This window comes from Lithobates pipiens, unplaced genomic scaffold (assembly GCF_037356315.1).
Source record: "Lithobates pipiens isolate NorthernLeopardFrog02 unplaced genomic scaffold, aLitPip1_a1.2 Scaffold_13, whole genome shotgun sequence".
Taxonomy (NCBI): domain Eukaryota; kingdom Metazoa; phylum Chordata; class Amphibia; order Anura; family Ranidae; genus Lithobates; species Lithobates pipiens.
The window spans coordinates 529,521,129-529,548,851 of NW_027507718.1; the positions used below are offsets into that span (position 1 = coordinate 529,521,129).

A 27,723-nucleotide genomic window follows, 5' to 3' on the forward strand; every position below is an offset into this window, starting at 1 on the left:
CTCCTCTTCTCAGGACCCCTTCTGGCCCCTCCCCAATGCCGATGCCCACCATAGCAAGCTGCTCGCTATGGAGACACTCGTGTGTGCTTGGTCCGAAGCCATCGCCGCCCCCCCCCCCCCCCCCCACGACCACTTTAAGCACATCATTTTATCATAATGTTTATCTATAGTCAGACCAAGAAGAGTTACCTGTTCTCAGAATGGTATACAGCATACAGGTACCTTTAGGCAAGGTTCATTTTGGCAGTTCCCTGCTAGACCACCCCAAAGATAGTTCCTGGCTGGTGCTTAATTCTCTTGGGGGGGGAGGGGTCCCGTGGCCTCCACAGCCAGCCAACCAACCACCCCCCCTCCCGGCGCTCGCTGGTCGCTTGATCGCCGAATCACTCGCCGGACGCGTGGCAGGTCCCCTACCAGCTCCTGCACCTACCCCATCCAGGTCCCATCCTCCCGCCCCCCATTGCTTCCCACCCCCAACTCCCGGTGGTTGCTCCCAGCCAATCAGAACTTAGGACCCGCGGCCAATCGAGGCTTAGTACTCCCCGGCCAAATTGGGGGGGTGGCGTGACAAGAAGCATGCTGATCGTAGGAGAATGCACAGTGACTGAGAGGTGTAATCATCGCTGTGCTGCTTCTCTTTTCAGTGTTCATTCGCAGGTTGGGGGCTTATCCGGGACAACCTCGACTTAAAAAGGAGTCCCAGGCTCCTAAAAGTCAGCAGCTACAAATACTGCTAACCTTTCAATAGAAGGACACTTACCTGTCCAGGGATCCAGCGATGTCCTCACCCAAACCGATTCCTCAATCGGCTTCGGGTGCAGGCTGCCAGCACCTTGTGAATGGTCCTGTAGTCTTCTGGTACCTGTAATGTGCCCCAGAAGACTGCAGGAGAAGGGGAGCGATCTAAGCAGCAAGTAGGAGCGGGTACTTATGAAAAATAGGTATCTACCCCCCCCCCCCAAAAAAAAGTGCCAAATGTGGCAGTGGGGGGGGGGGGGGGTTACAAAGAAGCAGAACTTGCCCTTTTGGGAAGAGCTCCACTTTAATAGGTTAAATGATGGTGCCCACCAAACTGAGGACATCTAGTGGTGGAAAAAAAATACACTGTGGTGGGAAAATATTGTATTGGAGGTTTATATTGCAGCAAAAGCTGGGCTATTTGTTTTAATTTAGATTTAGATTATATATATATATATATATATATATATATATATATATATATATATATATATAGAGCGAGAGAGAGAGAGAGACATATATATATATATATATCTATATCTCTCTCTCTCTCTCTCTATTATATATATATATATATATATATATATATATATATATATATATATATATACACACACACATATACACATTTTTTGATGGTTGGTTGGAGGGGTACTGGCACAAAGAAGATGAGAGCTGTGGGTTCCCTATTTCCTTTAGGAGAGGGGAACTAAAAATTCCTTGTTATTATGGCAGTCGGTATTTTGGGACAAGTTGTTGCAATCATAGAAATTGCACATTTCGGCCAGCAGGAGGCAGACTTTCCACAGTTACTCCGACATAGAAAGGAGCGCAGACTATTCCGTCATATAACCAATGCAACTAATCATTTTCTAGTGTATGCTACAAAATGGAAAGGATAATAGAACCTTTCACTGCAGACCTCACCCCTGCTATTAGTTACAAAGATCAAGAACATTAAGGTGATTCTACTTAAATATATGACCGCTGGCCTCGCTCCAGTGATACGTACTTGGGAGGGCTTTCATATGAATGGCTGTCAGGAAGTCTGCTTTCATCCCACCGTATTTCACTGTCCGGTCCACTCTCATCCTGCAAGCGACAAAGAAAGGTCACATGTATTATTATTATACAGGATTTATACGGCGCCAACAGTTTACGCAGCGCTTTACATCCCTAACCAGGGTTCTTCTGGAGGTCATTAGCAGTTCCTTGAGCTGAGCGGTGGCTGGTTGACCTCCCATCTGACGGTGCCTTTATTGTTCCAGGGGCAACACCGTTTGGCAGAGCCAGCATGGCACCACTGATCTTTTTTTTTTACTGAGTGGCATTCTACCCACCAACGTAAAGAGGGCATTCTAAGGTGCATATACCCATTGGGTAAAAAACGGCTAAAGCCTTGTACACACGGTCGGAGAATCAGTCGGAATGTGTCCTATTGGACCGCGTTGTCGGATAATCCGACTGTGTGTGGTATGCATCGGACTGTTTCCATCCGAATCTCCGTCGGACCCAATTTTCCAACATGTTGGAAATATTTCCCGACCAACTGGTTCGATCGGACATACTCCGATCATGTGTAGAGAATTTTGATCGGACCAAGTGCCACGCATGCTCAGATCAAATTCCTACATCAAAGCTATTGGCTACTAGCCTGAACGTAGTCCCATCGTAACGAAATTACGTCATCACGTTCTGAAAGATCGGATTTTTCGACAACTTTGTCCGACCGTGTGTATGCAACAGTTTTGGACAAGATCCGACGGACAAAATCCGACGGATTTGGTTGTGGAAATCTCCGGCCGTGTGTACAGGGGCTAAGAAAGGGTGCATTGGCTCAGAAGAGGCATGGATACACAGTATAAAAGGAAAGGTATGGGCTGGATAATATAAAAACCTGCAGTGATGACACTTACCAGATGAAGGCGCCAGCAATCAGGAAAAGGGCCAGCACCACAAATGCGAAGACTCCCAGCGATATGAGTACCGCCACTTTCTCTGCGGGGTCAGTGTGGTCTGCTGCAGGAAGTAAATGTGGACACGTGTTAGTCCAGGAAATAGAATATGAACTTCAACTTATCACAGGAATAAGGATGGACAATGAATGGTATTTGAGCACTTGGTAGATGTTTGACAGTTGAACCCTTGACAGTCTCTTCTGTCTCTCAGCGACTCTATAGATCTCTGCAGTGGGTCTGTACCCATTATGAGAAGTTCCCATCATCCTCGGGATGAGTTCTCAGGTCTGTACACCTGCTGTGCCCATTATGGAGGTTCCCACCATCCCTGCACTGAGTTCCCGGGTCTGTACACCTGCTGTGCCCACTGTGATGGGTTCCACCATCACTGTGATGAGTTTCTGGGTTCTGTACACCTGCTGTACCCATTATGAGGGGTTCCCACCATCCCTGCGCTGAGTGCCTGGGTCTGTACACCTGTTGTGCCCATCATGAGGGGCTCCCACCATCCCTGTGCTGAGTTCTCAGGTCTGTACACCTGCTGTGCCCATTATGAGAGGTTCCCACCATCCCTGCACTGAGTTCCTGGGTCTGTACACCTGTTGGGCCCACTGTGATGGGTTCCACCATCACTGTGATGAGTTTCTGGGTTCTGTACACCTGCTGTGCCCATTATGAGAGGTTCCCACCATCCCTGCACTGAGTTCCTGGGTCTGTACACCTGCGTTGCCCACTTTGATGGGTTCCATCATCACTGTGATGAGCACAACAGGTGTACAGACCTGGGAATCCCTCATAATGAGTTCCAATGTCTATACACCTGCTGTGCCCATTATGAGGGGTTCCCACCATCCCTGTGCCGAGTTCCCGGCTCTGTACACCTACTGTGCCCATTATTAGGGGTTCCCACCATCCCTGTGCTGAGTTCCCAGCTCTGTAGACCTACTGTGCTCATTATGAGGAATTCCCACCATCCCTGTGCTGAGTTCCCGGGTCTGTACACCTGTTGTGCTCATCACAGTGATGATGGAACCCATCAAAGTGGGCAAAGCAGGTGTACAGACACAGGAACTCAGCACAGGGATGGTGGGAATTCCTCATAATGAGCACAGTAGGTCTACAGAGCTGGGAACTCAGCACAGGGATGGTGGGAACCCCTCGTAATGGGCACAGCAGGTGTACAGACCTTGGAACTCATTATGAGGGGTTCCCACCATCTGTGTGCTGAGTTCCCGGGTCTGCTCATCTGCTGTGCCCATTATGAGTGGTTTCCATCATCCCTGCACTGAGTTCCCAGATCTGAGTGTACACCCGCTGTGCCCATTATGAGGGGTTCCCACCATCCCTGTGCTGAGTTTCCGGATCTGAGTGTACACCCGCTGTGCCCATTATGAGGGGTTCCCACCATCCCTGTGCTGAGTTCCCGGGTCTGCTCATCTGCTCTGCCCATTATGAGGTTTGTAATATCTCCAATGACCCTGGGATCCCCAGTGCTCCTGTGTCCTCCAGTGACCCCAGACCATCATGCATCAATCCAGACCCCAGAATTCCAGTAGCCCCAGAGTATCCTGTGTCATCCTATGACTCCAGTGCACCCTGAGTGCCTAGGTACACCTCCACGCAGCCTCAGACATGCTCCTGTATCTCCAGCACTGTCTCTCTCCCTGTGGGTACTGACCCCTATCCAACCACAGGAGATTCCTCAATTTTCAATGCTGCCTATTCAGTTCAGAACCAGCAAAAATATTCGGTGCCATTCGAACCTTCCATACACCTCCAATGCAGCGTCGTCTCATCCAAAAAAATAATATAGATAATAATATAGACGACCATGTGTCAGGTGTTACTCTGACCGACAGCTTACCAAATGGCTCCCTGATTTCAGGTTCAGGATCTTCTATAGTGGTTTCATTGCCGATCTCTGGGACTGATCCTGTAAATGAGCAAAAAAATAGAACACAATAAGCACAAGTGAAACTGTAAACCTCAGACATTAAATATGAACAAAGCATATCCCTCTATAGTGGGCACTTGTCTCACTCCAGAGCACTAAGTGTCATTGCTGTCTGCTTCCTCCTTCTTCTGCTATCCGCATGAGTCACTTTTGAAAAGTTTTCCTAACAACAAGAGATAATAAGGTGACGGGGGCTCCAGCACACAGCCTATGATTAAGAGCCTCAGTTCTGTCCCTGTGCGCTGTGTGGAGGGGGGGGGGAGTGTCCCTTCCCTCCAATCAGCTCTCAGGGCACCCCTCACTGAGCTCTGCAGTGTGTAAATTCAGCTCCCCCCCTCTGTTTTTTGACAGCTCAGACAAGCTGTATGAATTGTGAACTTTAAAATGGATGTAGAGAAGAGAAGACCGCAGATAAACAGGTACAACTCATGCAGGAGATGTGTTTCCTCTCTGTGTATCACCTGAGGCCACTTCCCTGGGTATATGAAAGGATTTACACTTTAAAATGTTAAATTCGCTAGTGCTCATTTAAAGTGATATTACACCATCAGTGTTTTAAGCACTTTCAGCAGCTGATATAATCACGTAGGCCCCATTCACAATTGTACGATGTGTCGTGCGACTTTGGACCTGTTTCAGGACACTTTGTGTCACCTACGTCAGTTTCTGTTTCAGAGTTAAATAGGGTTTTCATCTAATAATAAACAATGACAATGTGCCAGTTTTCTATATAGAAAACAGCCACAGTTCCCCTCTTGCACCCCTTTTTTTCAATAAGGAGTAGCATCTGTTCTGCTTTCTTGGTTTAGAAGAGTGGATCAGGCTTTAGGCAGATATCAATGATTTGGGGTTTATTCACCCCTGGGGGACAGACTACCACTGACACCAATACTTTGGGATTTAGTCGACCCTGGGGGACAGACTACCACTGACACCAATGATATGAGGTTTAGTGGACCCTGGGGTACAGACTACCACTGACACCAATGATATGAGGTTCAGTTGACCCTGGGGTACAGAATACCACCGACACCAATGATTTGGGGTTTATTATCCCCTGGGGCAACCATGCCACTGACACCAAGAAATCACCTGGAAGGCACAGTCCTACTGACAACTATGATATGGGGTTTATTCACCCATGAAAGTTAAAATACCACTGACACCAATGATTTGGGGTCTAGTCAACCTTGGGAGCCAGAATATCATTGACACCAATAATTTTGGGTCTATTATCCCCTGGAGGCCACCATGCCACTGACACCAATAATGTGGGTGCTATTCTCACCCGGGAGGCACAGTTCTACTGATACCAATTATTTGAGGTCTAGTCAATCCTCAAGGACAGAATACCACTGACACCAATGATTTGGAGTCTAGTAGACCTTGAGGGGCCAGAATATCACTGACACCAATGTTTTTGGGTCTTGTCAACCTTGGAGGTCGGAATATCATTGACACCAATTATTATAGGTCTATAATCCCCTGGAGGCCACCATGCCACTGACACCAATAATTTGGGAGGCTATTCTCACCTGGGAGGCACAGTCCTACTGACACCAATTATTTGGGGTCTAGTCAATCCTGGAGGACAGAATACCACTGACACCAATGTGTCTAGTCGACCTTGGGGGGAAGGGGGGGCAGAATATCACTGACACCAATGTTTTTGGGTCTTGTCAACCTTGGAGGTCAGAATATCATTGACACCAATTATTATAGGTCTATAATCCCCTGGAGGCCACCATGCCACTGACACCAATAATTTGGGGGGCTATTCTCACCTGGGAGGCACGGTCCTACTGACACCAATTATTTGGGGTGTAGACAATCCTGGAGGACAGAATACTACTGACACCAATGTGTCTAGTCGACCTTGGGGGGAGGGGGGGCAGAATATCACTGACACCAATGATTTTGGGTCTAGTCAACCTTGGGAGCCAGACTATCATTGACACCAATGATTTTGGGTCTATTATCCCCTGGAGGCCACGATGCTACTGACACCATTTATTTGGGGTCTATTCTCACCTGGGAGGAACAGTCCTACTGACACCAATTATTTGAGGTCTAGTCAATCCCGGAGGACAGAATACCTCTGACACCAATGATTTACTGACTAGTCGACCTTGGGGGGGGGGGGGGCAGAATATCACTGACACCAATGATTTTGGGTCTAGTCAACCTCGGGAGCCAGAATATCATTGACCCCCTTTTGTTAATTAGGGGCAGCATTTCTTCTGTTTTCTCAGTTTAGAAGTGTGGAGCGGGCTTTATGCTTGCACCACTCTCTGGTAATTCCCCCATGGTGACTCCTACAATCCTACTGATATCAATGATTTGCGGTCTATTCACCCCTGGGGGCCACCAAGCATCTATTCACGCCTGGGGGCCCCCATGGTGACTCCTCCTTTCTGTGATATGTCACATCATATCTCTAACTGTCACTGAGCATGACCAAAATTTACCACCGTTGAAGCAATGCCCCCAGATTAGAAAATGAACATAGCTGGTAATGCATTGTCAGAGGAATATTTCTCCTAATGCCTCGTCTGTGTGTGAGCTGGAATGTATGAAGTGTTGCAGCGCACAAACCTGAAAGCTCCTCACTGGTCCACGGCGTGGCTCGGGCCTCGGGGCTCCACTCACTCCAGGTTCCCGCGTCCAGGAAGTCCCTGGCACCCACTTGCAGGATATGCTCCACCCCAACAAATGCGTCCGTGATGATGTCCGACAAATTAGCCGTCTCCACCTGGGCCGGTGGCATCAAAAAGAATAAATGGTTACAGTACAAGAAACACCATGCTGTAATACAGAGGAACACACACAGAGGACAGGGGACTCACCACGGACCACATCATGTGGAGCACTGGCCGGTACTGGATTCTAAACTTCAGCTGGAAATGAGGCTCCTGGGGCCATGTTGGGGGGTACGCCCAAGTGACTCTAAGTCTCCGTGGCGCAAAGGGGATCGGCTCCGCCGAAAGATTCTCTGGGGGGTCTGGTTTAACTAGAACACAAAAAGTTTAAAGTGACTAAAGGGATACAATTATCTATTTACCTACAATGATTAAAAAAAACTTCTCAAATGCAGTGGTTTCAGTCTAGTACAATGGTTCTGCACCACTGGGCCTCCTTTGGTGGGTGAACTGTATACAGAGAAAGCACCGCTCTTACTGTGAGATCACATGTAGAATAAATTAAAACGAGACATTGTCTGGACAGAAAATGCAGTAAAAAAAATCACAGCTTTTTAATAAAATGGTGCAGCTGGTAAACGTAGTCAAAACCTAGCCAGGATTCAGTAGCCAAATTAGTCAGAACAAGCCAAGAAATCAGGAAGCCAGAGATCAGCTTAGTCAGAGGCAGCAGACACGATCAGTAACCAGGAGGGACGTCAGCAAGCTAATTCTTCAACAGGAACACAGGAGAGAGTCTCTAGATATGTTGTCCAAGGCGAAAGCATTGAAGAAATGAACCAGACAGTTTAAACAGCCAGAAGGGACTGGCTGTGGGATTCACTGACGAGCAAGAGATGATCAACAGGTGAGCCACTGTAGAATGATGAGTACTGGCAATTAACAGACAGCTGAGCAACCTGAGCACAGAGAAGGAAGGGCTGAGAGCCTAGTCCTGACACACACCTACCCCAGGTGCTCTGGCTTGGGATGTCCTCCTTACATCCAGCAACGATACTTCAAGCGTAAGAACAAAAATGCTGCCAACTTTGGAAATCTTCTGTAAACTTTATTGCAATGTGACTATAAAAAGTGATGGCTGACGCGTTTCGGCACAAGCCTGGTTCGCAGCACCAACAAAGACACTGACATTAATGGATTTGGGGTCTATTTTCCCATGGGGGCCTCAATTCCACTGACATCAATGTTTTGGGGTATATTCTCCTCTGGGAGCAAAATACCATTGACACCAAGGATTCTGAGAGTCCATTTTCTTCTGGGGGGGGCATGATCTCACTGACACCAATTTGTTGGGGTCTATTCTACCCTGTCCTCATTTTTGGGAAGAGCGCCCCTTCAGACGAGGATCTCAGAATCTTTATGGACCAGAAATAAAGTGTTATATGGATGAGGGAGTGCTTTAGTTAATATATAAGTTTCTTGGTGGACTATTTCTGGAACGTTTGTCAGTCACACAGAACAAGAGCAGAATCATCCACTCCTCCCCTTGGAAATGTACTGCAGGATTTCTTGTTGGTAGAAGGGAAAGGAAAATGCAAGCAGCTCGTATGAAATGTAGGAAGATATCCTGCAATACAATGGAGTGAGCCTTGTATCCTGGGGGAAAGAGAGAGAATGCTTGGACAATGTGGTCATTGTGCTGTCAGTGTGATGGGGCATCTCCATGTAATGCTCACACAAGAAATCTTGACTCACACCATCTCTCCGATCTTATCTTTACTAGGGATGTGCCAAACTGACCCCTGTTCGGTTCACACCAGAACTTTTGATCGCGGCGAAAGTTCGGACCTGAATAACGAACCCCTATTAAAGTCAATGGGACCCAAATGTCAAAAATCAAAAGTGCCCATTTTGAAGGTTTATATGTAATTGGGCATACAATGGTTATAGAGGTCCGGGTCCTGCCCTGGGGGACATGTATCAATAAAAAAAAAAAAAGTTTGTGAAAAATGTCATTATTAAATCACCAGTGATTTTTTATTTTATTTTAAAGTGAAAGCATAAAAATAAAAAAATCGCTTCCAATATTGTACCTGGGGGTCGCCTTATGCCCTGTACACACAGTCGGACTTTCCGACGGAAAATGTGTGATCGGATCTTGTTGTCAGAAAATCCGATCATGTGTGGGCTCCATCTGACTTTTTCCGTCGGAATTTCCGACACACAAAGTTTGAGAGCTGGATCTAAAATTTTCCGACAACAAAATCCGATCGTTTAAATTCCGATCGTGTGTAGACAATTCCGACGGACAAAGTGCCACGCATGCTCAGAATAAATTACAAGACGAAAGCTATTGGCTACTGGACCTCTTTATAGTCCCGTCGTACGTGTTCTACATCACCGCGTTCTGAACAATCGGATTTTCCGACAACTTTGTACGACCGTGTGTATGCAAGACAAGTTTGGGCCAAAATCCGTCGGGAAAAAATCAGACGGATTTTGTAGTCAGAATGTCCGACCGTGTGTACAGGGCATTAGTCTACCTGTAAAGCAGATCTGTACCATGCCTAGAATCTGCTGCAGCAATAATTGCATTTATAAAGCCAAAAAAATGAAATTTTCCCTGCAAGCTGTCTTTATTTTGCTCAGACACAGTTTCTGAACCAGTGTGTATGATGAGGCCACAATGTAGTGCACTGGGAACAAGATTAGAGATTTTTTTGGATACATTCTGGTGTCACTTTGACTTTGGATAGAAGTAACGGGTGCGTAAAAATCACTCTTTGGGTGTCGGCAGCACCTTTCCCCTGTAACCCTATAGAGTTAATCTTGATGAAAGCAAGAATTGGCCTTGCTATAAAAAATTGCAATGATATACACCTGTCAAACATGGGGGTGAAAAATTGGTCTTTGGGTGATAATTGTTAACATATACCAAAAACATTCTTTCAGATGAAATGATCGAACATCCTCAAAGCTAGGCTGCCTCAAAGTCCTGCAGAGATTGCACATCCCAAAATGACTTAATCAGTGATTTCGGCATCAGGGGCTTCATAGCTGGTAATCCAGGACTGATTCATTTTTATAAAAGTCAAACGGTCCACGGAGTCTGTGGACAGATGCATTCTATGATCAATAATGAAACCTCCTGCAGCACTGAATGCCTGTTCTGAAAGCACGCTGGATGGAGGGCAGCCCAACAACTCAAATGGATACTGGGCAAGTTCTGGCCAGTGGTCTATTCTCATGACCCAGTAAGTCTGTGGATTGTCAGCTGGAAAGCTCTCCATCTCTGTTTTGGCCCTGAGGTAATCATCCACCATGTAATGCAGAAGCTGCCGAGGGGATGTGGAAGCTGACAGTCCTGGGTGGTGAGGACTAAAAAATACCAAAATGCCTCACTTAGGTGGACGCCTTCTCCAACGCTACTCTGACCAACAGAAGACTCAAAATTACTTTTTCCACAACTGTAAAAAATTGCAATGATATGCACCTATCAAACAGGTGCTGAAAAATTGGTCTTTGGGTGATAATTGTTAACCTATACCAAAAACATTCTTCCAGATGAAATGATCGAACACCCTCAAAGCTAGGCTGCCTCGAAGTCCTGTAGAGATTGCACATCCCAAAAAGACTTAATCAGTGACATCGGCATCAGGGGCTTCATAGCTGGTAATCCAGGACTGATTCATTTTTATAAAAGTCAAACGGTCCACGGAGTCTGTGGACAGACGCATTCTATGATCAGTAATGAAACCTCCTGCAGCACTGAATGCCTGTTCTGAAAGCACGCTGGATGGAGGGCAGCCCAACAACTCAAATGGATACTGGGCAAGTTCTGGCCAGTGGTCTATTCTCATGACCCAGTAAGTCAGTGGATTGTCAGCTGGAAATCTCTCCATCTCTGTTTTGGCCCTGAGGTAATCATCCACCATGTAATGCAGAAGCTGCCGAGGGGATGTGGAAGCTGACAGTCCTGGGCGGTGAGGACTAAAAAATACCGAAATGCCTCACTTAGGTGGACGCCTTCTCCAACGCTACTCTGACCAACAGAAGACTCAAAACTATTTTTTTCCATAACACTGTAACCTACTGGAGTCAGGAAAAACATTTAATAAAATCCTCTTTAACGTGTCCTCAAGAGCAGAGGAGGTGGAGGGGGTAGAGGTCACAGGTCTGGCATCATCACCACCAGCTGTATGGAGATGTGGGCTCACAACAAGCTGCAGCACCGATCCCTGTCTTGCATCCATTCGAGTAGCAAGCAGCGTTACCCATTGTGCTGTGAATGAAATATATCATCCCTGCTCATGCTTTCTGAACCACGTGTCAGCAGTAAGGTGGATTTGACAGCTGACTGCCTTGCCCAACAATGCCAGAACATTCCCTTCCACGTGATGGTAGAGAGATGGAATGGCCTTACGTGAAAAGTAGTAGCGACTGGGAACCTGCCATTGTGGTACAGCACATTGTGCGAATTCACGGAAGGGGGTAGAATCCACCAGGCTGAAAGGCAGAAGTTGGAGAGCCAACAGCTTTGACAAGATTGCATTCAGAAGCTGGGCATGTGGATGGCAGGAACTGTATTTTTTTTCTACTGCAGCAGATAGGGCAGAGAAATTTGCTGGCTACATCCTACAGCTGGTGGTGTGCTGCTGGCGGTTGTGCTGATAGGACCTGGGACCTGTATGATGCAAGTGTAAGTGTGTGTACTTATATATATATATAAAATACAGGAGATGGTCAGAGCGTGAGGGCATGAAACAGGAGATGGTCAGAGACTGCAGATGTGATACAAGAGATGGTCAGAGGCTGCTAACGTGATGCAAGAGATGGTCGGAGACTGCAGACATGATACAAGCAATGGTCAGAGACTGCAGACATGATACAAGAGATGGTCAGAGACTGCAGACATGATACAAGAGATGGTCAGAGACTGCAGACATGATACAAGAGATGGTCAGGCTGCAGACATACTACAGGAGATGGTCAGACTGCGGACATGATACAGGAGATGGTCAAAGACTGCAGACGTGATACAAGAGATGGTCAGAAACTGCAGACGTGATACAAGAGATGGTCAGAGACTGCAGACATACTACAGGAGATGGTCAGACTGCAGACATGATATAAGAGATGGTCAGAGACTGCAGACATGATACAAGATATGGTCAGGCTGTGGACATGATACAGGAGATGGTCAGAGACTGCAGACGTGATACAAGAGATGGTCAGAGACTGCAGACATGATACAAGAGATGGTCGGAGACTGCAGACATACTACAGGAGATGGCCTGACTGCGGACATGATACAGGAGATGGTCAGAGACTGCAGACATGATATGAGATGGTCAGAGACTGCAGACACGATACAAGAGATGGTCAGGCTGCAGACATACTACAAGAGATGGTCAGACTGCGGACATGATACAGGAGATGGTCAGAGACTGCAGACGTGATACAAGAGATGGTCAGAGACTGCAGACATGATACAAGAGATGGTCAGGCTGCAGACATACTACAGGAGATGGTCAGACTGCGGACATGATACAGGAGATGGTCAAAGACTGCGGACGTGATACAAGAGATGGTCAGAGACTGCAGACATACTACAGGAGATGGTCAGACTGCAGCTTCTGGCTTACTAACATTTCTATTTTCCAAGCACAGTTGGTAAGACAATAAATGGTTAAAGAGTCTGTGAAGATCCAAGCCTGACCAGCCAAAATCCTGAAGGCAATATAAAAACAAATAAATCATGCAGAGCACACAGGACTTTGGCACTAAGAGCTCTCCAGAAACAGATGAAAATCACCAGGAATACTGCATCCCACTCTTGCAGCGTCTTCCAGAAGTCTAATCATCAGTGTGTTCATCCGTCCTGTGTGCAGTGTAAATAGATAAAGAGAAGAGCAAAGGAATAATTTCCTAACCAGTGTGAGTGCTGGCTGATCTGCATACAGGTCGGGCGAGACTTCTGCGGCTGTGAGAGACCCAACACCTGGTATCACCTTAGCCATGAGCACTCCATTCTCATTAGGTGTCACATAAACAACGGGAGCTCCTCCTGGTATCAGCTCTGCAATGAGCTCCCAACAGGGGCGGACTGACAACTCATGGGGCCCCCAGTCAATAGGAGATTATGGGGCCCCCAGGCAATCAGAGATTATGGGGCTACACAGTATACACAAACACACACACAGTATACAATCACACAGTATACACATACATGTACACACAATATACACAGACATGTTTCTATTGGCTGAGAAGGTACTGGAGAGGTGGGGCAGCTATAATCTCTGGATTTTTAGACCAAAAGGATGTTGGTAAGGGATATTTCAGAGACAGATGTAAACAAACACACATTTTTACATAATGTCCCTGGTTTTACTGAGGCTGGCAACCCTGATGGGGCCCCCTATTGGCCCAGGGCCCTCGGGCAGTGCCCGAGTGGCCGAATGGTCAGTCCGCCCCTGGCTCCCACCTTCTCCTGTTCTCACATTATCTATGATCTCCCTCCCCCAGTCAGCCTGTATCACTCACCTTTTCTGCTTGATGGTGTGCTTCAGTGCAGCCCAGGCCAGGGCATCCCCCCTAATCTCGGGCACAGTGCTGAGGCTCCGGGAGATAAGGTTGCCACCTCATCCCTTTAAACCCGAACGCTAATTTATTGCAGATAAGGCACCGAGTGAGTTTAATTACCACTTTAATCAGCCAGAGAACCTGTGTAATTCATATGTGTTCGTTCGGTTTTAAAGGGATGAGGTGGCAACCCTACCCAGAGAGCGGATGACAGATAGCTCCGAGATCTGTGCCCTCAGGACTGAGGGAACCAACATCATCGACAGCAAGCCACCTCTCTTGTCATGTGACGGCAGTCAGCTAACACCTCTGAGGGCGGAGCCTTCTGTACCCCAGGTACTCATTGGCTAGGACGCCCCTGCTATCTCCTTAGCTAGTAACTGGCTGCTTCATTCCTCCCAGCATACTGTGTTGTGTGGACGGTGCCGGGTGACAGCAGAGAGGTTCAAGTTTTTTTTAGGGCGGGGGAGATCGGACATCTCGGCCCAATTTGCCCCTGCCCAAAAACTATTTTTCAGGAAACTGCCCGGGATGGCCACAGGTCCAAAACCCAGGAATGTCCCGACAAAATTGTGACTGTTGCTGGCAAGTATGTGGTAAGTGCCTTGCTGCCCAGCCACTCACGAGTGCCCCCTTCACATGGTGCCCATGACACTTGCCATATCTGCCATAACCTGGATACGCCACTGCTTTTAGGTTATTTTGCCAATGAGCTGAGTGGTTGGACGTTAAATGCCTTGTTAAGCAAGTTGTACCCATATGGTTGGTGTTTTCGCCACGTTTGATGTGCCTGAGACACAGTATGCAGATAGCAACAGTGGGATGTGCTGAAAAAGACCCAGACAGCTGAGATTTGGGGAGTCTGTCAGGAAATAACAGCTGCAGAATGTGATGGAATAGGGTGGCAGCTCTCTACTCTTTCTTGATGTTGGCCTCCTTTGGGTTGTGCCGCCTCACCTTCAGTTCACTCCTCTGTTCTATCTGCCACCCAAGTTCATCATCATCATCTCCATCACCTCCATCTTCATCATTACCATTGGAGACAACTTGGCAATAGTGATGGCCGAACGGTTCGCCCGGCGGTCGTTTCGCGGCGAATTTCCGACTTTCGCCGTCCGCGGGTTCGAACGCCTTTTTCCGTCGTTCGCCCCGGCGGACTTACGTGTTTAATGTATACAAGAACTTTAACCTTTCGTGACACGTTTATCATGTGTTACAGGACAACCAATTGAGACATGACAGCTCATGGACACTTGGACATTCCCCCTAACCTATAAATACACCCGATCCGGTGGCCATTTTACATTCTTTCTTCTGTCACTGTAGGGAAAGGATCCTGTGTGGAGTAGGGACAGAGAAAACGCTAGCTATTTGGTACACAAAAGTTCTTTTCAGGACTGGTATAGGTGTTAGGTCAGCAGCCTGAGTTTCTTTTGTCAGTTTAGATAAAGGGACAGAGCGCTGTATGCTGCTATTTTAGGGACAGCTCAGCCAGATTAGTCTTTCTTCATCATCATCATCATCATCATCATTAGCTGTTACTATCAGGTCCACAAAAGAGCTGTTCCAGCTAATCGTTCCAGCCTACTCTTTTTTGCCAATTTGTATAGGGACAGGCAGGAAGCAGTGTGTCAGGCAGTGAGGATAATTTTAAAGACTTGCTGTTACTATTAGTTCCACAAAGGTTCTTTTCAGGACTGGTATCAGTGGTACGGTAATAGGCTTGTACACGTATAATATTCTTTCTTCCAAATATAGAAAGAATATTATACTTGACTGCTGCCCTTCTGCTGCAGTCTGCTAATCATTCACAACTCACTTGTTCCACAAAGCTCTTTATCAGGACTGGTAACTTGGTCTGTCTAGGGTGCTACGGTACATAGGCTTGGGTGCGGTACAGTCTGCTGTTCTGTAAGGACCGCTATCGGTCCACAATAGATAGGGTTGCCGTGCACTACTGCTGACCGCTGCCCTATACTGCAGCAGTCCTTCAGCGGTATAGGGACTGACGCACAGTCTGCTAAACACTAATACACAACCTGCTTGGTCCACAAAAGTTCTTATAAGGACTGGTAACTTGGTATAGGGTGCTACGGTACATAGGCCTGAGTGCGTTACAGTCTGCTGTTCTGTAAGGACCGCTATCGGTCCACAATACATAGGGTTGACGTGCACTACTGCTGACCGCTGCCCTATACTGCAGCAGTCCTTCAGCGGTATAGGGACTGACGCACAGTCTGCTAAACACTAACACACAACCTGCTTGGTCCACAAAAGTTCTTATAAGGACTGGTAACTTGGTATAGGGTGCTACGGTACATAGGCCTGAGTGCAGTACAGTCTGCTGTTCTGTAAGGACTGCTATCGGTCCACAATACATAGGGTTGCCGTGCACTACTGCTGACCGCTGCCCTATACTGCAGCAGTCCTTCAGCGGTATAGGGACTGACGCACAGTCTGCTAAACACTAATACACAACCTGCTTGGTCCACAAAAGTTCTTATAAGGACTGGTAACTTGGTATAGGGTGCTACGGTACATAGGCCTGAGTGCAGTACAGTCTGCTGTTCTGTAAGGACCGCTATCGGTCCACAATACATAGGGTTGCCGTGCACTACTGCTGACCGCTGCCCTATACTGCAGCAGTCCTTCATTGGTATAGGGACTGACGTACAGTCTGCTAATCACTAACACACAACCTGCTTGGTCCACAAAAGTTCTTATAAGGACTGGTAACTTGGTATAGGGTGCTACGGTACATAGGCCTGAGTGCGTTACAGTCTGCTGTTCTGTAAGGACCGCTATCGGTCCACAATACATAGGGTTGCCGTGCACTACTGCTGACCGCTGCCCTATACTGCAGCAGTCCTTCAGCGGTATAGGGACTGACGCACAGTCTGCTAAACACTAACACACAACCTGCTTGGTCCACAAAAGTTCTTATAAGGACTGGTAACTTGGTATAGGGTGCTACGGTACATAGGCCTGAGTGCAGTACAGTCTGCTGTTCTGTAAGGACCGCTATCGGTCCACAATACATAGGGTTGCCGTGCACTACTGCTGACCGCTGCCCTATACTGCAGCAGTCCTTCATTGGTATAGGGACTGACGTACAGTCTGCTAATCACTAACACACAACCTGCTTGGTCCACAAAAGTTCTTATAAGGACTGGTAACTTGGTATAGGGTGCTACGGTACATAGGCCTGAGTGCAGTACAGTCTGCTGTTCTGTAAGGACCGCTATCGGTCCACAATACATAGGGTTGCCGTGCACTACTGCTGACCGCTGCCCTATACTGCAGCAGTCCTTCATTGGTATAGGGACTGACGTACAGTCTGCTAATCACTAACACACAACCTGCTTGGTCCACAAAAGTTTTTATAAGGACTGGTAACTTGGTATAGGGTGCTACGGTACATAGGCCTGAGTGCAGTACAGTCTGCTGTTCTGTAAGGACCGCTATCGGTCCACAATACATAGGGTTGCCGTGCACTACTGCTGACCGCTGCCCTATACTGCAGCAGTCCTTCATTGGTATAGGGACTGACGTACAGTCTGCTAATCACTAACACACAACCTGCTTGGTCCACAAAAGTTCTTATAAGGACTGGTAACTTGGTATAGGGTGCTACGGTACATAGGCCTGAGTGCAGTACAGTCTGCTGTTCTGTAAGGACCGCTATCGGTCCACAATACATAGGGTTGCCGTGCACTACTGCTGACCGCTGCCCTATACTGCAGCAGTCCTTCATTGGTATAGGGACTGACGTACAGTCTGCTAATCACTAACACACAACCTGCTTGGTCCACAAAAGTTTTTATAAGGACTGGTAACTAGGTATAGGGTGCTACGGTACATAGGCCTGAGTGCAGTACAGTCTGCTGTTCTGTAAGGACCGCTATCGGTCCACAATACATAGGGTTGACGTGCACTACTGCTGACCGCTGCCCTATACTGCAGCAGTCCTTCAGCGGTATAGGGACTAAGAGTTTTGTCACAGGGTGATTTAAAAAATGACAGGCAGAGGAAGAGGCAGGCCCTTCCGCAGGGGTGGTAGGGGTAGGGCAGGAGCAACAGCCTTGAGCCAAAGTGGGAAGTTGCAGAAGGTGCGTTCAATTACTTTAAAGGACGCACCAGACTTGGTTGAGTGGCTCACTCAGCCTTATTCTTCTGCACCCTCCTCATCCTCTCGATCTGCACCCTCTTCTTCACTCTCTGCTATGTGCACCCCCAAAGACACTACCACCAACAACACCACCACCACCACATACCTTCCGCTTGAGTGCAAATGGGGGCCTTCATGCTCCAGTGTTTTAATAGGGACCCCCGTATAAAAAGCATGAGGGTCAAGGACCAGTACTGGGTGGCAACGTACTTAGATCCCCGGTACAAACACAAAATGGCGGAAATGTTACCGCCGTCGCAGAGGGCTGTCAGAATGCAGCACTTCCAGGCCTTGCTTCGAGAAATGCTGCATTCTGCTTTTGCGTGCGCTGGCAGAGGAGCAATTCCCACTCCCAGAGAAGGATTTGCGGGTACCAATCCAACAGCGCCTGCAAGAAGAGGCCGGTTTGAAGATGTGTTGGTGACTTCGGATATGAGGTCATTCTTTCAGCCGACCCATCGACAGGTGTCATCCGGATCCAGCATCAGGGAACGCCTAGACCGTCAGGTGTCCGACTACATTGGGTTAACGGCCGATGTGGACGCTCTGAGGAGTGATGAACCCCTAGACTACTGGGTGGGCAGGCTTGACCTCTGGCCAGAGCTTGCCCAATTTGCAATCGAACTGTTGGCTTGCCCCTCATCCAGTGTCCTGTCCGAAAGGACGTTCAGCGCAGCAGGGGGGATTGTGACCGATAAGCGTACTCGCCTAGCTCACGACAGTGTTAACTACCTCACATTTCTAAAAATGAATGAGGCATGGATCTCGGAGGAATTCAACACATGTGATCAGTAGACCATGTATATGTCTATAAACAATTTTTGGAATCAAGCACACAGACCTTCTTAATTCATTTGGCTCACTTCCCTGACCCAAAAAAGCACACCGTACTATATGCCCCTACCCTCCTCTTTGAAGAGGTTGAGCGGTGTCATATTTCTACTGGGGCTGCTTATTATGAGGGGTTCCCACCATCCCTGTGCTGTGCTGACTTCCTCCTGGGTGTTCTTATTATGAGGGGCTCCCACCATCCCTGTGCTGTGCTGACTTCCTCCTGGGGGTTCTTATTATGAGGGGCTCCCACCATCCCTGTGCTGTGCTGACTTCCTCCTGGGGGTTCTTATTATGAGGGGATCACACCATCCCTGTGCTGTGCTGACTTCCTCCTGGGGCTGCTTACGGTGCTGCTGTCAGCGCTGTATGTCACGGAGCTGCTGTCAGCGCTGTATGTCACGGAGCTGCTGTCAGCGCTGTATGTCACGGAGCTGCTGTCAGCGCTGTATGTCACGGAGCTGCTGTCAGCGCTGTATGTCACGGAGCTGCTGTCAGCGCTGTATGTCACGGAGCTGCTGTCAGCGCTGTATGTCACGGAGCTGCTGTCAGCGCTGTATGTCACGGTGCTGCTGTCAGCGCTGTATGTCACGGAGCTGCTGTCAGCGCTGTATGTCACGGAGCTGCTGTCAGTGCTGTATGTCACGGAGCTGCTGTCAGCGCTGTATGTCACGGAGCTGCTGTCAGCGCTGTATGTCACGGAGCTGCTGTCAGCGCTGTATGTCACGGTGCTGCTGTCAGCGCTGTATGTCACGGAGCTGCTGTCAGCGCTGTATGTCACGGAGCTGCTGTCAGTGCTGTATGTCACGGAGCTGCTGTCAGCGCTGTATGTCACGGAGCTGCTGTCAGCGCTGTATGTCACGGAGCTGCTGTCAGCGCTGTATGTCACGGTGCTGCTGTCAGCGCTGTATGTCACGGAGCTGCTGTCAGCGCTGTATGTCACGGAGCTGCTGTCAGTGCTGTATGTCACGGAGCTGCTGTCAGCGCTGTATGTCACGGAGCTGCTGTCAGCGCTGTATGTCACGGAGCTGCTGTCAGCGCTGTATGTCACGGTGCTGCTGTCAGCGCTGTATGTCACGGAGCTGCTGTCAGCGCTGTATGTCACGGAGCTGCTGTCAGTGCTGTATGTCACGGAGCTGCTGTCAGCGCTGTATGTCACGGAGCTGCTGTCAGCGCTGTATGTCACGGAGCTGCTGTCAGCGCTGTATGTCACGGTGCTGCTGTCAGCGCTGTATGTCACGGAGCTGCTGTCAGCGCTGTATGTCACGGAGCTGCTGTCAGCGCTGTATGTCACGGAGCTGCTGTCAGCGCTGTATGTCACGGAGCTGCTGTCAGCGCTGTATGTCACGGAGCTGCTGTCAGCGCTGTATGTCACGGTGCTGATGTCAGTGCTCTGTATTACGGTGCTGCTGTCAGTGCTCTGTATCTCCTGCACCCTCTTGTTTGCCTACCCTGGTCCCTGACCTTCCCTCTCCTCCATTGCCTTCATTAGCTCCATAGTCCTGAATTGTCAGAACAATTTCCCAAATAAAAAAAAAATGCTTGTAGTTATCGATCCCAAATTCACCTCATACATGTATTATGCTATTGTCCAGGTGGTGGGACTACGTGCTACCCCCTAATAATTACCCCGTGGCCGCAAATTCGACCTAAAGGTTTGCGAAATTCGCCTCCCATTGAAGTCAATGGAGCCCGCGGCGAACGGTCGTTTTCGCGAACGTTTGTGTCCGTTCGCGTTTCGCGTTCGCGAAACGTCCCGTCGGAAGTTCGTCCATCACTACTTGGCAATACACTGCGGCTTGGGGAACCTGAATGCCAATTTGTCTACCAGTGTTCCTCCCTCTCTCTAGGCTCATGTTCCTGTCATCCCCAACCTCAGAACCAACATCTGAATCCAGTAATGGCTGGGCATCATCAAGGAACAAGTGGCTGATGCTGTGGTCAAATAACTCAGCTGACTCCTCAATGGTTGATGTTGGGGTTATGGCAGGAATATATGCGGACAAGGAGACGGGTTTATCCACTCTGGCAACTGCAGGGGACTGCACACTTGTCTCTGCTTGCGTGACAGAGGATGAGGAGGATGAGGAAGGTTTAGTAAGCCAGTTCACCACCTCCTCTGCATGCTGTGGCTGGATAGCACAGGCAAACTCACAAAACAGAGGAAATGATGGCCTGCCTGAGGACTGACCACCATGTCCACCTTTGCCTGTGGACACATTTGTTGCTGGCACCCTTACAGTGCCAAGGGACCGTCTGCCTCTCCTTGTTGTCTTCCCAGACATTATTTGGAGGGAGGGGCAGTGCTTATAAGCAGTGTGCAATGTGCAGAGTGGGGTAGTATATAGACAGGCTAGGGCAGTATATAGACAGGCTAGGGTAGTATAGGGGCAGGCTAGGGTAGTATACCGGCAGGCTAGGGTACTATATGGACAGGCTAATTAGGTATATTGCAGACTGGGGTAGTATATAGACAGGCTAGGGCAGTATACAGACAGGCTAGGGTAATATAGGAGCATGTCAGGGTAGTATATAGACAGGCTAGGGTAGTATAGGGGTAGGCTAGGGTAGTATACGGGCAGGCTAGGGTACTATATGGACAGGCTAGGGCAGTATATAGCAGACTGGGGTAGTATATAGACAGGCTAGGTCAGTATACAGACAGGCTAGGGTAGTATATGGGCAGACTAGGGTAGTATATGGGCAGGCTAGGGTACTATATGGACAGGCTAAGGCAGTATATTGCAGACTGGGGTAGTATATAGACAGGCTAGGGCAGTATACAGACAGGCTAGGGCACTATACAGACAGGCTAGGGTAGTATAGGGGCAGGCTAGGGTAGTATATGGACAGGTTAGGGCAGTATAGGTGTGGGCTAGGGTGGTATATAGACAGGCTAGGGTAGTATATGGACAGGCTAGGGTAGTATAGGGGCAGACTGGGATAGTATAACGCCAGGCTAGGGCAGTATATAGACAAGCTAGAGCAGTATATAGACAGGCTAGAGTAGTATAGGGGAAGTCTAGGGTAGTATGTGGGCCAGCTATTGCGGTATACTGCAGACTGGGGTAGTATATAGACAAGCTAGGGCAGTGTACAGACAGGCTAGGGTAATATAGGAGCATGTCAGAGTAGTATATAGACAGGCTAGGGTAGTATAGGGGTAGGCTAGGGTAGTATATGGACAGGCTAAGGCAGTATATTGCAGACTGGGATAGTATATAGACAGGCTAGGGTAGTATACGGGCAGGCTAAGGCAGTATATTGCAGACTTGGGTAATATATAGACAGGCTAGGGCAGTATACAGACAGGCTAGGGCAGTATACAGACAGGCTAGGGTAGTATAGGGGCAGGCTAGGGTAGTATATGGACAGGTTAGGGCAGTATAGGTGTGGGCTAGGGTGGTATACAGACAGTCTAGGGTAGTATATGGGCAGGCTAGGGTAGTATAGGGGCAGACTGGGATAGTATAATGACAGGCTAGGGTAGTATAGGGGCAGGCTAGGGTAGTATATGGAAAGGCTAGGGCGGTATATAGACAGGCTAGGGTGGTATATAGACAGGCTAGGGTAGTTTATGGACAGGCTAGGGTAGTTTATGGACAGGCTAGGGTAGTTTATGGACAGGCTAGGGTAGTATAGGGGTAGACTGGGATAGTATATAGACAGTCTATGGTAGTATTTAGACAGGCTGGGGCAGTATAGGGGAGGGCTAGGGCAGTATACAGACAGGCTGGGGCAGTATAGGGGCAGGCTAGGGCAGTATAGGCACCATCCTGACACACAAAACTGCTGTAAAAAAAAAAATCTTGGTCGTCAATTTGCTGGGCAAATAAAAGAGAAGGAGAGATGGCCGCAGTTCAATTTGCTGCCCCTCTGAAAGAGCTGTCTGGGTCCAATGGAGCCACTGGGACCAATGGAAGGACCAGCCCTGCAGACTGCACCTGCCTACAAGCAGTATTTAACCGTACTAACACCTGCAACTGTTGTGGCCAGTCAGCTGAGACAACAGATTGGGTCCTTTGAGCAGTATACATTTTTTCAGATTTTGGTTAGTTACCGAGCAATGGGGGACATGGAGCCGTAGCTTACACAAGAAGCATTCCGCGGTATACCGATTACGCGGTGGATATCAGACTAGTACTTAGAGCTCACCGATGGACTGGACGTAGAAATCCAGAATGCGGAAGTTGGAGCCCAGCGGATTGATCTCGGTGATGTTCATCCGGTATAAGGTCCACAGCTTGGAGTGTCTGACGGAGCACATGTTGGGAATGGCTGGATTCTGCACACACACCTCCGGGATGCCCTTATCCACCCTGAGATACAAACAGACTCGTTATTAAAAGAGAACTCTATTTTCTTTAAATAAATAAATAAATAAATAAAAATAAAAGGCATGTGATGTCATATGTTACAAAAAAAAACATTCCGTAGAGAAATAATGTTGATGAATAAAGTTTTACATTTACACTCAGATCTTCCTTGCAAAATGCAAAACTAGAGGCATCCTACCACCACGTGTGATCACAACTCATTTCCTACTTTGAGGAAGTCATAATATCCTCCGCAACTGGAGATTTTTTTTTTTTTTTTTTGCTGAATTAAGCCCCTTCGCAGATTAAAGCTGAGCTGCGGAATGAAGCCGCATTGTGTGGAATCCTCGATCTCCAATGAACAGTCAACACAAAGCTTTACAAATTGATAAGAATCTGAAACCAGATATCTACTACTACTGGTCACTGCCAAGCAGCTGAGATCCTTTCACCAGGGGGGGGGTAGGGGGGGGGGGATGTGGGCCAATGAGGCACCGACCTGTATAAGAGCACCTTACGGAACTATATACAGCGCCTTGAAAAAGTATTCATACCCCCCGTGAAATGTTCCACATGTTGTCACGTTACAACCAAAAAAACTTAAATGTATTTTATTGGGATTTTATGTGATAGACCAACACAAAGTGGCACATAATTGTGAAGTGGAAGGAAAATAATAAATTGTTTTCCCAAATAATTTACAAATAAATATGTGAAAAGTGTGGTGTGCATGTAGCTAGGACCAAGGGGCGTAACTGACCATTCGGGCACTCGGGCACTGCCAGCCTCAATAAAACCAGGGCCGGTATGTAAAAATCGGTGTTTTTTTAACAAGATTGTAGCTGCCCCGCCTCTCCAGTACCTTTTCAGTGTGTGTATGTGTATTCTGTGTGTGTATACTGCATGTGTGTGTGTATACTACATGTGTGTGTGTATACTGTGTGGCCTCATAATCTATTGCCTGGGTTCCCCATAATCTCCTATTGCCTGGGTGCCCCATAATCTCCTATTGCCTGGGTTCCCCATAATCTCCTATTGCCTGGGTGCCCCATAATCTCCTATTGCCTGGGTTCCCCATAATCTCCTATTGCCTGGGTGCCTCATAATCTCCTATTGCCTGGGTGCCCCATAATCTCCTATTGCCTGGGTGCCCCATAATCTCCTATTGCCTGGGTGCCCCATAATCTCCTATTGCCTGGGTTCCCCATAATCTCCTATTGCCTGGGTGCCCCATAATCTCCTATTGCCTGGTGCCCCATAATCTCCTATTGCCTGGGTGCCCCATAATCTCCTATTGCCTGGGTGCACCATAATCTCCTATTGCCTGGAGGCCCCATAATCTCCTATTGCCTGGGTGCCTCATAATCTCCTATTGCCTGGGTGCCCCATAATCTCCCATTGCCTGGAGGCCCCATAATCTCCTTTTGCCCGGGGGGCCCCATAATCTTCTCCTATTGCCCGGGGGGGGCATGAGTTGTCAGTCCGCCCCTGGCTAGGACTAACTAGCACTAAACAAGGGGAGAGAGGACAGCGGAGGAGACCAAAAATCACATTAAAGCAAATAGAACAAAAGGATGGGACTATAACGGTGCAAGAAACAGACCAAAGAGAAATATGTTGAGATAACATTTACAAAATGTGTGATATAGTTAAAAGAGAAAAAAATATTTTTTATGATTGGAGGACACTCGGGTGGCAATCAAATCACCCCAAATATATAATGTGCCACATCCTAATACTAAATGTATCAATATGAAGGAGAAAATTGACTTTTCAGGCACATATAAAAAAAAAGTAACAAAAAATTTCTTTATTAATACAAGTCAAAAACACACTGATTCCACAATACAAAAACAGAAAAAAGCTAAAAAAAAAAAAAGAGTATCCAACAGGCCCATGAGTTAACCCTAAAAGAGTGATTTTTCTCTCTCTGTTAGGGTTAACTCATGGGCCTGTTGGATACTTTTTTAGCTTGTTTCCGTTTTTTTATTGTGGAATCAGTGTGTTTTTGACTTGTATTAACAAAGACATTTTTGTTACTTTTTTATATGTGCCTGAAAAGTCACCTTTTCCCTCCATATTTCTAAATATAGTTAAAACAGAGCCATATTTTTTATTTTTATTTTAAAAAGCATAAGCTTAAAACTATGGATATGGTTCATAAACTTGTTTAAAGCGGCATAGTGTTGAATCCCGACACGTTTCGCCCTATGTAGTGGGCTTCCTCAGGGGATGCTATCCGCATGGGGCATCAGCCTTCTAAAAGAATAGAATATACAAATTTGAAAAATGTAGCACTTGATCAAGTCTTGTGAATAAATGTATGAATGTATGACTTCATTCTAAGTGCCATTTCAGAAATGCAGGGTAAATATGCCGGATGGGTTATAGATGCACACATGTACATAATGGTTCAATGAGACGTAAATGAGTCATACAATTATATATGAAAATTGTATTGTGTACTAATTATGGTATCATGTTTGTATATTCTATAGTCTATTCTATTCTAAGGAAGATACCCCATGAGGATAGCATACCCTGAGGAAGCCAAATACATAGGGCGAAACATGTCGGGATTCAACACTATGCCGCTTTAAACAAGTTTATGAACCATATCCATAGGTTTAAGCTTGAAAAATAGGTTTAAACTTGAAAAATATAGCACTTCATCAAGTTTTGTGAATACATTTATGACTTAATTCTAAGTACTATTTCAGAAATGCAAGGTAAGTATTCTGGATGGCTTATAGATGCATACATGTACATAATGGTTCAATGAGATGTAAATGATTTGCATAATTATATATGAAAAATTTATTGTGTACTAATTATGGTATCATGTTTGTATATTCTATTCTATTAGAAGGCTAATACCCCATGCGGATAGCAACCCCTGAGAAAGCCCGATGCCTTTGGGCAAAACATGTCGGGATTCAACACTGTGCCGCTTTAAACAAGTTTATGAACCACATCCATAGGTTTAAGCTTGAAAAATAGGTCTAAACTTGAAAAATGTAGCCCTTCATCAAGTCTTGTGAATAAATGTATGACTTCATTCTAAGTGCTGTTTCAGAAATTGTCAGGTCACCTTGAGGCGAGGTGACAGGTGCACACCAAAGGATCAGGAGTGCACCACAAGGTTGTGGACCCTATGGCTGACTGCTGCAGACGGGGGACAGATCCCACTGGGGTTAGAGCGTAAGATTCCCTGGGGCGCGGAGTCTAAGAGCCAGCAGGTGTTCACCAGAGCCTCGAGTGGTGAGGATGGACTTGGCTGCAACTGGCTCCAGGACGCGACCCCCAGGGTCCCCCAGCTCACACCCACAGTAGGCAACAGGAGGATAGGGATGGTGAGGGACAAAGCCAAGGTCGGGGCCACAAGCAGACAAGAATAGTCGGGTACACGCCAAAAGGTCAGGATCACAGGCAAACAAGGATAGTCAAGACACGCCAAAGTCGGTAACGGAAAACAGTAGAAGAGCACACGGCAGGAAACAGGAAGCTAACACACAAAGGAATACACAATGGTTGATCAGCACTGAGGCCTGCAGTGCACAGGTTAATATAGGGCTCCTTGATAGGGCCTGGGGTGGAGCCATGCTTAGAGGAGAGGTTATAAAAACCACCAGGTGGAAGTGGCTGGCTTCTTAGTCTGAAGACATGGGGGAAGGTAAGCAAACACAGGAAGATCACTGCACAACCATGACAGAAATGCAGGGTAAGTATGCCGGATGGCTTATAGATGCACACATGTACATAATGGATCAATGAGATGTAAATGATTTGTAGAATTATATCTGAAAAATGTATTGTGTACTAATTATAGTATCATGTTTGTATATTCTATTCTATTAGAAGGCTGATACCCCAAGCGGATAGCACCCTCTGAGAAAGCCTGATGCCTTGGGGCGAAACATGTCAGAATACAACACTGTGCCGCTTTAAACAAGTTTAAGAACCATATCCATAGGTTTAAGCTTGAAAAATATGTTTAAACTTGAAAAATGTAGCACTTCATCGAGTCTTGTGAATAAATGTATGACTTCATTTTAAGTGCAATTTCAGAAATGCAGGGTAAGTATGCTGGATGGCTTATAGATGCACACATGTACATAATGGTTCAATTTACTGCGTACTAATTATTGTATCATATTTGTATATTCTATTCTATTAGAAGGCTGATACACAATGCAGATAGCACCCCCTGAGGAAGCCCAATACATAGGGCGAAACATGTCGGGATTCAACACTGTGCCGCTTTAAAGCGGGAGTCCACCACAAATACTGCAGCTGCTGACTTTTAAAATAGTGACACTTACCTGTCCAGCGCGCCCGCGATGTCGGCACCCGAAACCGATCGCTAGGTCGTCTGTCGGGTCCTGCCGCCGCCATCTTGGGTATGGGAATCAGGAAATGGAGCCTTTCGGCTTCATTTCCCGGTTCCCTACTGCGCATGCGCGAATTGCGCTGCGCAATAAGGACGCTCCCCGCTGCCTCTGGGAGCTGTGTGTTTCCCAGCAGGCAGCGGGGC

At 47.4% G+C, this 27,723-nt stretch overlaps 1 protein-coding gene across 3 annotated transcripts in view; it reads right to left on the reverse strand.

Moving 5' to 3' along the window:
* IL11RA (interleukin 11 receptor subunit alpha) overlaps positions 1 to 27,723 on the reverse strand; it is a 219,568-nt gene that overhangs the window by 8,100 nt on the left and 183,745 nt on the right. For all 3 annotated transcript variants that reach the window (XM_077478177.1, XM_077478178.1, XM_077478176.1), the window contains exons 6-11: positions 23,029 to 23,192; positions 7,497 to 7,660; positions 7,246 to 7,402; positions 4,561 to 4,629; positions 2,655 to 2,757; positions 1,751 to 1,830 (exon numbers count right to left, since the gene is read on the reverse strand). In XM_077478177.1, coding sequence (XP_077334303.1) covers positions 1,751 to 1,830; positions 2,655 to 2,757; positions 4,561 to 4,629; positions 7,246 to 7,402; positions 7,497 to 7,660; positions 23,029 to 23,192 — 737 coding nt within the window. The remainder of the gene's footprint in view (positions 1 to 1,750; positions 1,831 to 2,654; positions 2,758 to 4,560; positions 4,630 to 7,245; positions 7,403 to 7,496; positions 7,661 to 23,028; positions 23,193 to 27,723) is intronic.